This window comes from Babylonia areolata, chromosome 5 (assembly GCF_041734735.1).
Source record: "Babylonia areolata isolate BAREFJ2019XMU chromosome 5, ASM4173473v1, whole genome shotgun sequence".
NCBI classification, from domain to species: domain Eukaryota; kingdom Metazoa; phylum Mollusca; class Gastropoda; order Neogastropoda; family Buccinidae; genus Babylonia; species Babylonia areolata.
In genome coordinates, this window is record NC_134880.1 from 35,095,342 (window position 1) to 35,106,303 (window position 10,962).

Sequence of the window (10,962 nt, forward strand, 5' to 3'; positions counted from 1 at the left end):
TCGAATGTCCAGATGTCAATATTTTTTTGGACAGCAGTTGAACGCTTTTTAAGCAGATAGACTGGGAACTCACAGTTCACGAAGTTTTGTTTGTGGTCCAAAATAAAGATCTCAAATCCCACATTTTGAATACTATAAATAGTATTATACTGGTTGGAAAGATGTGAATCAGTATTGCTAAGAAAACGAAAACAACTCCAATCCTTGCTATTTTTTAATAGCAAATATCACACCAAAAAATACAGCTGATATAAGTACGTGATAAGCATGATTATTTGTAACTGCAACACAGCCGTTCTGCTCTTATATGCAAAATATTTACATGTAAAAGACAATAGCAGTGATTATCCCCGTATTCTCCATTTTTCTCTTCCTTCCGACTCCTCCTCCCCACTTCTTTGTATTCTTATGTATCAATGTACTTTTCTTCCTATTATTGATTCTAAAGCACAGGGAAACAAATACCCAAACAACAAACAAAATTCACATCTCATGTGCAAAGACACACACTGTGCGACTTAGATAGTATTGGGCGTAACAGTCACATGCAACAAACACTAACGCACGAAAAAACCCAGACATGTGTAAGCCATCATCGAACATTAAAGAATGCAACATGGAAAACACACACACACACACACACACACACACACACACAAGAAGTATGAATGGGTATGTCCTTGTTAGCTTATCTTCTTTTTTTTTTTCCAATGTGTGTCCTTTTGGGGTTTTTTCGGCCATTGAAGAAAGCCACGTTTAGAGCACAAAGACAAAGAATGGAAAAAACAACAACAATAAAGGTGCTCCGTGACTTGCATGTAACTGAGGCCACAAAAAAAAAAGAAAAAAAAAGAAAAGAAAAAAAGTACCAATACATACGAATTGTTCAGGGTTCTAATCTAAACTAAAATCATCACAGCTGAACGTCGCCAGATGATTTAAAGCCACGGAAAAAAATGCCTCCAGTTTCAACGTTGAAATACATCAGTGATAGCAATGTGGGCATCATCATCTTACAAGAACCTGCTGGCCTTTTTGACACAAAACACGGTCTAATGTCCAAGAGTCTGTATATGTTGTGCACCAGCCGGCTCTCTAATTTCCTCCATCCATTTCAAACTCTAAAGCCTGTTTGCCCCCCTCTCCCAACACCCTCTCCATCTGCCCCCTCCCCCCCACCTCCTCTCCCTCTGTCCGCACACACGTGTCGGGCATGTGTGTCCAAACAGGGAAACAATTCAGGCAGTAAAGAAAAGAACGCCAACACCAAAACTAACCACCTACGTACGTGTAGTATTCAGTCTTGTAGCTGGCCAGCAACCAGATCAGTCGGGTGGTCTGCTGGATCAGCTGGGTACCCACAGGAGCCGGGTAGAAGTTCAGACACTTGTCACCACAGTCCGTGAACTTGCCTCCGTAACTCTCCATTAGAATGTGGCCCACCTGAATTGTATCATCATCATCAGCAGCAGCAGCAGCATCGTCATCATCATCATCATCATATGGATACTTATACAGTCTATCCTCCATCGTAAACCAGGCTCTAAGCGCTTTAAAAACACAGAGTAATTTTCACAACCTGCTGCCTACCTGGGTAGAGCCAGTGGAGTGTACACAGGAAGGGGGTTCAGGCACGAGCAGGTCTGCACATATGTTGATCTGGGACACCAGAAAAAAACCCTCTACCCACCAGGCGCTGTTACCGAGATTCAAACCAGGGACCCTCGGATTGAAAGCCCAACGCGGCTTTTGCGCCAGTCATCATTTCATATGTATACTTATATAGCGCCCATCCTCGGTCAGAGACCAAGCTCAAAGCGCTTTACAAACTCGTGGTCATTTGCACAACAGGCTGCCTACCTGGGTAGAGCCGAGTGACGGTTGCCATTAGGCGCTCATCATTCGTTTCCCATGCCACACAATCAGATTTCAGGCGCGCGCGCGCAAACACACACACACACACACACACACACACACACACACACACACACACACACTCAGGCAGCCATGTAGCATTTTACGTGTATGACCGTTTCCTTTATTTACCCCATCACTAGCATAATTGCCATCAGCATAATCATTCATAACATCAACATTATAATCGCCACAGTTGTCATCGCCATCATCTTGACCATCGCCAGTTTCAGAATTTCCATGAAAGCATTTACGTTTGTTGTAACAAGCACTACTGACATACAGAAAACCATCATCAATTTCCTCTGTCTCCTCCTCTTCCTCATAATTACGAAGAACGAACTGGTGTCAATGCTGCTGTCAACATCATATCAACAACAACAACAACAACATCATCATCATCATCATCATCATCATCATCATCATCATCATCATCATCATCATCATCATCATCATCATCTTCATCTTCTTCTTCTTCTTCTTCTTCTTCGTCATCAAAATTATCAGTATCACCACCATCATCATTTTTTCCCCATAAAAACTAGCTGTACTGCGTTACCAAAGAACATATATTATTCAAGATATATTCTTGCATCATTGCTTTGATAATCATAAGACATTTTTACTACCACTACCATTACCATAATGATAATCAAAATAATTAATAATAATAATCATCGTCGTCGTCATAGCAAAGAATTTCGAGGGGTAAACGGCTGAAGTTAACATCAGAAGAGAAGGTGGTGGGAGAGGTGTGTGTCTGGCCTGTGGAAGGGCTTTGAAGGGCAGGGGGGATGTGTGACAGTGTTAAAAGATCCTAGGAGGTGGGGGTCGGTAAGCACGTTAAGCCGCCGATAACCCAGATGCTATGCTGAAAAGCACTTGAGGTCAACTGAGGTCTCTCCACAAAAGAACACACACACACACACACACACACACACACTGCACACACACAACCTATAACAACACCCCTCCCATCACCCCCCACACACACACACACAACACACACACACACACACACCACAGACACAGAAAGACATTAAAAAAACACACAAAAAACGATGACCCTTCACTCACCTTCCGGTCAATTACGGGCATAAGAACGGAAAAAACGGCCGTGAATTCCACACTGCCCACAGGCCTAAAAGAGAAAGGGACTGGGTTTGTCCGCTGGGAATTGACAATCAGCTCAGCATAGGTGGGTTTGGACAGGGGTCCCACACGGTACCTGAGAAAAAATAACACATGTAGTTTCTGCTTCGTGCTGCATGCAAGGAAATTAATTTTAAATATTGCCAGGACTGTTCAATGGTAGATGATAACAAGAACAGAAACTTCTGCTCCATCCATTGTTAAGCCAGTTAAGTTATACAGTGAAGAAGTTGAAGTAGGTGATTTAGATAAAATTTGTTTTAGTATTCATGTTGATAGCAAACCAGAGAATGTATTAATTTTTCTTCCCGAGTTGTACTCAGTGTTGATGTATCTTATCATGTATATCTTGGACACAGAGTGTGTCAGCCATTGACTTATTAGCATTATTATTTAACGTAATTTAACAACTGTAAATCAAGTAACATTGTCAGTTGTTAGACTAGCAGGTGAAGTCATTGACAGCTCCCTGAAGCTCACAATAAATAGATAAATCAATCAATAAATCATTACAAAAAAACAAAACAAAAAAACCTTCATGACCTCTCCCCTACTCATTATGTTTTCATGGTTTATTTATGTTCCTGCCTTCTGTCCAAAGATTCCCTGCATCCCTGGCAAAACAAATACAAAATTTCTGGAGCAGATAAGTGTGCATTGGGACATGTCGCTGCTTTTCTTGAAATATATACAGGATTTAAAAAAAAAAGAAAAACACATACAGCAAGAGCAATTGATTTGGAGGACGCATGCAACCAAGTCAGATTCATACTACTTGTCGAACTTCTTGTAAAGCATGGAGACGTTTTAATACTAGCTCGATATGTAACTGCCAGTCTTGAGGACACAATCATTGTCCTTCGACTTGAAGAGTGAATGTCTGTCCCAGTAAACTGTCCATTGGATTACCACTAGGGTTACCACTTTCACTGTCCTTTACAACTTCTGTTCATACTAATTTGCATTTACAGATTCAGTAATGATCCAATGATTAGCAGATGACGAATTCGTCTATGATATCAAAAGCTGCTCAATACAGAACTGGAGCTGTCTGGAATAACATAACATCATTGCTCAACAGATCATCCGTCAACTCAACAACAACTCAAAGTTAGTTTTGCAGCCACAATTTTTGTTTTTGAGGAAATCAACAATTCCATTCCATTGAATACAAAATAGATACAGATGACAGACTACATCCAAGGAATAAATAAAGAATTGTACACGATTGTGATGGTGAAGTAATTCAAGGAAACTGGTGCAGAATTTTAAAGATTTTAAGCCATACAAGAATGATGAGTTTGCTTTGTTTTGTGTCAATTTGAAGTGTGCAAATAGCGTTACTTTTGTAAATGAAAACACTTATCACTTTTGTCTACCATAAAAAGTGAGCAAAACACAAAGCATTCCAATCAGCAAAGTTGCAACTCACTCCTCCACCACAGGCGGCTCCTTGTCCCCTCTGAAGATCATGACACGTGCTTCACGTGCAGGCTGAGGTCCCTGGCTGTCCAGAAAGCTCAGCACGCGCTGTTTGGGCGGCATCAGCAGATCCATCATGAAGATGCTGGACGTGCTGATAAACGTCTTGTCGGGTGCCGGCAGGTTTACATTCTTCTCCTGCCTCAAGAAATGGTACAAACGCTTGTACTCTGCTACCGTCAGGTCGTGGAACGGGCTGGGGTCCTGGGGGTCACCTGAAGTAATCAGACCCCCTTTGGGAGTAGAGCAGGGAAGGGAATCACCTTCCGAGCTGTCCCCAGTCCTGGTGACGACGACGATCAGCGCGATAAGGATGGTGCAGAAAGCGATGATGGCAAGAGCGGCGGTGCACCTCCAACATCCGATGTATCGCCGGTATTTGACAGTGCTGTCCATGGCGGGAGGAGAGGGACAGGGTGCGTGTCCTCAGGGTCTGTCTGCTGCACAGTCTGAACATCGCCGTCACACAACAGATCAATATATGAGGCGCCGTTCGACACCAACATATGGAATGCGATAAAAACAACAACAAGAAACAAAACACGGCCATATATGATACGATACATTTAAGTCCATTAGGTAAATTTCTGTAATGGTATTTTTATATATTTGTTTCAAATGTCACCACCCCTCCCATATACCCGGTTTCCCCAATTCACCATTTATCCCCCACTTTTTTTCTAAACGATAATACTCGAATATATACATTAACAAACAGAATGTCTTCCGAAACCTATTTGTGTGACGGGACATTAAACAAAATTCCTCCTCCTCCTCCACGTTTCAGTTTCAAGGAAGAGCCAAGGGATGTGCATCTGATCAATATGTACGAACTATAGCACTGCCAAGTCACAATGACCCAATGAAATCACTTAATACGGATCTTCCAGATCTTCGCTGACTTCATTTCAGATGATCTGCAGATTGATTAACAGATGAAGCACACTCATAGATACATGGCAATCGCTTGATTATCAAGGCCTTGTAAAAGCATACGTCCTGAAGCGCATGTTGACGTGTCTTCTAAAGACTCCAAATAAAAGTAAACTTCCCACTATAAGGTCACCTGCTACTTGATACCATGCGTTATGTTTGTCTGGTCACAATTCTAACAGGTCAGTGCCAGGAAAGACAACGTTGTTTAGCTCTTACCCAGACAAACCAAACAACCTGCCTCATTCCCCACCCCCACATCCTCCACCCACTAAAGGATTATTGTGGCCCTCTTTCAAAAGAAAACAGTAAATGACAATTGCTTTGATTTTGCTTTGATCTCTCTCTCTCTCTCTCTCTCTCTCTCTCTCTCTCTCTCTCTCTCTCTCTCTCTCTCTCTATATATATATATATATATATAGAGAGAGAGAGAGAGAGAGAGAATTTGTTTTGATCTACACACACACGCACACTCACACTGTCAAAGAATGCTCATACAAATTTAAATCAACAAATTGAGACTGATTGAGAACTGTTGTCTATTCTTGTATACATTTTTTTTTAATATTCCAGTCTAGTGTAGTCTATAGTCTGTTTACTTTTTAAAAAAATATATTTATTTTCGATTTTTCAAAAGGAGGACACTGGTCCCTCTAAATGTCCCTTTTTACAAACGATAAAGCCATTTCATTTTGAATATTTCGGACAAAATGTCGGCAGAATTGTATTTTCAACTTCTGCAGCGATTGACGAACGACTCCTAAGCAATATCACGTGTGTGTGTGTGTGTGTGTGTGTGTGAAAGGGGCGCGTGAAGTGTAGAGAGATCAGGACGCGTCAGGGTCAAAAGCCGTTGACCGTTCCTGATAATGCGCTGCGCGTATCGTGTCTCTAGCGGAAGGATCAAGTTCAGTTGAAGCGACACTGATAAATAGTTCTGCTGAGCAGATCACCTGCCTGTCTGCCTTGTGAAATGCCATTATCATTGTCATTATTACTAATTTATTCCTTTATTTTTAATTATTTGTTTATCGTTTTTTTTTCTTTTCATTCGTTTGGATTTTAAATTATTTTCTTATCTTCTTTTGAATATTTTTTTTCCCAAAAGGCCTAAGTACGTTGGGTTACGCTACTGGTCAGGCATCTGCTTAGCCAGACGTGATGTAGCGTATGAATTGTGGATTCGTCCAAGCGCAGTGACGCCTCCTTGAGAAACTGAACTGTCTACCTTTCCTCAGTCACCTTCCCGCTCCGCCAAACACACACACACAATGTATGTGTGATAATGTTCATGTTCAACATCCTCCTCCCCCACGATATTCCTTGACCATGGTACACTTCATTACATAGCCTTTTTTGGTCATGGACAAGTTTATATTCACTTGTCTGACTTATTTGGTTCTTTTTGCAATCCTTTTTTTTTAAATTATTTTTTAGCTCGCATAATGTGTAGTACAGCAAGCCTCAGTTAAGCAAGTGAAACAGTCATTCATTTGTTGATTAATGTAAGATAATGTGAATTTTTTCTCTGATTTTCGACTATATCGCTTGTCTAAACGTAGGTGGATAATGTATGCCTTCTTTGAGCCATTCTGCTAACTGAAGCCAGCGGAAGTGTTCAATCAGCCATTTTGCCACTCGTGTCAGTGCAGCGTGGAGCTGTAACTTCATATAGTTTGTGACTTGAGTTTGTGCAGAGAACAGCGAAAAACACCTCGTGTTCTACACAGCCACGATGCCCGTGTGTGGTGCGTGGAACTGCGGCCGGCAAGACTGCAGAGCTGAGCGAGAATCTGAAAAGGATATTCTTTCCACTTGAAAGTAAATTTCACAGGGAATTTTTCGCCCTTTTGTTTTCTTAATTTCGCAGGGAATTTTTCGCCCTTTTGTTTTCTTTCATTGACGATGTATACATCTCTCTCTCCCTCTCTCTTTCTCTCTCCTTACAGTGTTCATATCATGGTTATAACCACTATTTCAAGAAATCATTATAAATCGTTTGTTCGATTACTGCACTGTTATTACTTGATACAACGTTACTGTCCATAAATTGTTGAAATTTTTTTTTTTCCGTTTGTAATCTACATTTTAGTCTGTCATGTTATTATTGTGTTCAGGTGAGGAGGAATCTCAGTTAAACTTTTTATGTTTGAGAAATTATTCAATTACTTTGTTAATAACATGGTGACATGGCTTGAAAACAATGACACAAACACACCCACTACCATCATTACGTGATCAAAGCCATGAACATAATACCACTGATCTAAAAGTATTTCTAGATCTGTGCCATAATACATTACTTTTAGACTGACAAATAATAATAAAAATATTCTGCATGACCAATTTACTTCATTTCATTTTTTTTGTTTTTGTTTTTCTGCTGCTGTCGTTTTGCATTACCTGTGGTGAAATTATGAGGAATTAATTTTCAAGACACTTTTTTTTAATCCTTATAATAATAATAATAATAATAATGGATACTTATATAGCACACTATCCAGAAATCTGCTCTAGGTGCTTTACAAAAACGCTTTTGATAACATAAAACATTATATCTATGTTACATACACACACCAAAATGTGACCACACACACACACACACACACACACACACACACACACACACACACACACACACACGCACGCACGCACGCACGCACACACACTGCATACATACATTTTAACATACATGTGTATCTAACAGCTACCCTAACACATACGCACACATAGGCAGGCACAAACTTACATAAACACACGCACACACAATACACTCATTTATATACATGCATGTAGTTATGTACACATACATATGTATACACACATAGTCAAGCACACCTAGCGAAAAGGAAGTGGACCTGCCACAATTGAACTTATTGCTGAGGGAAAAGGTGAGTTTTGAGACGAGATTTAAAAGATGCGAGGGAATCAGAATGACGGAGGTTATCAGGGAGCTTGTTCCACGTCTTTGGCGATTGAAAAGAAAACGATCTGTGTCCATAGGTCTTACTTCTGACGTGAGGTATCCTGAGAAGTCGAGTATCAGAGGAAGAACGGAGCTGGCGAGACGGGGTATAGATGTGGATGAGTTCAGAAAGATACTTGGGGCCAGATCCGTTGACTGCAGAAAAGGTCAGAGTGGATAGCTTATAGTCTATTCGATCAGAAACAGGCAACCAGTGGAGAGACTGAAGGAGAGGAGAAACATGGTCAAATTTAGAAGCTCTGCAAATGAGTCTTATACATTTCAAGAATGTGTATCACACACACACACACACACACACACACACACACACACACACACACACACACAGAGTTTCAGTTTCATGTACATGTTTTGTTGCTTGTGTTGTCACTTTTCATTATTTGTGGTGGAATCACACACACACACGCACGCACACACACACACACACACAGTTTTAAAAAGCATTCAGACACATCCATACAGTATATGCCTGATCTTTGCTTAGCCCAATGCGCTGGACAGGCCTCTCTCTGTGTATTTCTCATTTTTATCACGACATATTTCTCTGTGTGAAAATCGGGCTACAAAAACAAAATTGCTACACTACAACGCCACCCACGTTTGGGGGTATTTTATCTTGCATGCAGTTTTTACTTGTTTTTCCTATCGAAGTGGATTTTTCTACAGAATTTTGCCAGGAGCAACCCTTTTGTTGTCGTGGGTTCTTTTGCGTGCGTTAAGTGCATGCTGCACACGGGACCTCGGTTTATCGTCTCATCCGAATGACTAGTGTCAAGACCACGACTCAAGGTCTAGTGGAGGGAGATAAAACATCGGCAGCTGATCCGTGATTCGAACCAGCGCGCTCAGATTCTCTCACTTCCTACGCGGACGCGTTACCTCTAGGCCATCACTCCTCTCTCTCTCTCTCTCTCTCTATATATATATATATATATGTGTGTGTGTGTGTGTGTGTGTGTGTGTGACAAAATAAACACAAATGAAAAAGAGAAATAAGGAATAGACGCATGTGACAAAAATGAAACAAACAAAAAAACACACATTCTCTCTCTCTCTCTCTCTCTCTCTCTCTCTCATCGAAGTAATTGTAGAACACATGGAGACTGAATAGCAAATTAGCTAAATTAGCTGCTCAGGAAGCACAACTGATAGAAAGTGTTGCATATGATGTGACTGAGTACAATGGCACACATCGCATAACCATGCAAACCACCTTTCTATCAAAAAAGAAAGAAAAAAACCCTTAAGAAACCCCCAAAATCCCCATGTGAACACTATGTGTGAATTCAAAGATGGTTCCATTGAACATTATACAGAACGCCGGAAAAAAGGAATGGAAATAAAAAGTACCCAGGACTGTGGAAAAAAGTTATGACACAAAAATACAACCTCATCTCCTTGCCCTCAAACTGCTAGGCATGGATGTTGATCCGAAGCTTACTCTTTGGATAATAAGTTTTCTTCTCAATAGAACTCAGTCCGTCCGCTTTCATTCTGCCCACTCTTCTCTAAAATCTACTTCTACTGGTGCACCCCAAGGTACAGTGCTGTCCCCTGTTCTTTTTACAATGTACACAAATGACTGCAGAGGCACGGAGGAAACTCCTGTCATAAAATATTCTGATGATTCAGCAATTGAAGATCTGTCCAACTCTGATGCTATTTATTTCAGTGAAATTAAAAAGTTCTGTTCCTGGTGTGAGAAAAACTATCTGGATCTCAACGTATTGAAAACAAAAGAAATGTTAATAGATTTTCGGAAAGACCCCTTGCCTGTAGCTGACCTTGTTATTGATGGTCAAACAGTGGAGAGGGTCAATGAATATAGGTATTTAGGGACCATCTTAGACAATAAGCTGACTTTTGACAGAAATGTTGATTCCATTCATAAGAAATGTCAATCTAGAATTTTTTGTTTACAGAAGCTTAGAAATGTTGGTATAAATTCAAATATTCTTCAAAGTTATTATCGATGTTGTATCGAGTCTGTGCTTACAGTTTCATTTATGTGCTGGTATGGAAGTTTGGGAGTGAGGAGTAAGCGTGTTTTGAACGATGTCATGAGTGTATGCAGTAAAATTGTGGGAGTGAAACAAGCTAGTATGCAAGAGCTGTATGAAAGTCGAGTGGTTAAAAAAAGCAGGCAGATAGCAACTGACGACACCCATATTTTAGCAAAGTATTATGAGCTATTGCCATCAGGACGACGCTACAGAACTTTTAAGTTGAAATCCAGAGCTCTGAAGACTTTTATTCCACGTTCAATCCACCTTTTAAATTCTTGAGAACTGTGTGTGTGTGTGTGTGTACGCGCGCGCACTCTCATGTGAGACGTGTGAAAGTCCGTGCATGATAGGCTGTACCTTGTTCTAGTTGTGGTGTGTGTGTGTGTTTGTGTGTGTGTGTGTGTGTGTGTGTGTGTGTGTGTGTGTGTGTGTGTGTGTGTGTGTGTGTGTGTGTTTACTGAGCTTAAAACGTGACAATTGGTTATAATG

General features: G+C 40.7%; 1 protein-coding gene across 1 annotated transcript in view; it reads right to left on the minus strand.

Annotated features, from left to right (window-relative positions):
• The window catches only part of LOC143282456 (putative amine oxidase [copper-containing]), a 31,767-nt gene that overhangs the window by 19,603 nt on the left and 1,202 nt on the right, over positions 1 to 10,962 (minus strand). Inside the window, exons 2-4 of the mRNA XM_076588098.1 lie at positions 4,499 to 4,997; positions 2,992 to 3,142; positions 1,289 to 1,443 (exon numbers count right to left, since the gene is read on the minus strand). Of these exons, the coding sequence (XP_076444213.1) occupies positions 1,289 to 1,443; positions 2,992 to 3,142; positions 4,499 to 4,944 (752 nt within the window). The 5' untranslated portion in view covers positions 4,945 to 4,997. The remainder of the gene's footprint in view (positions 1 to 1,288; positions 1,444 to 2,991; positions 3,143 to 4,498; positions 4,998 to 10,962) is intronic.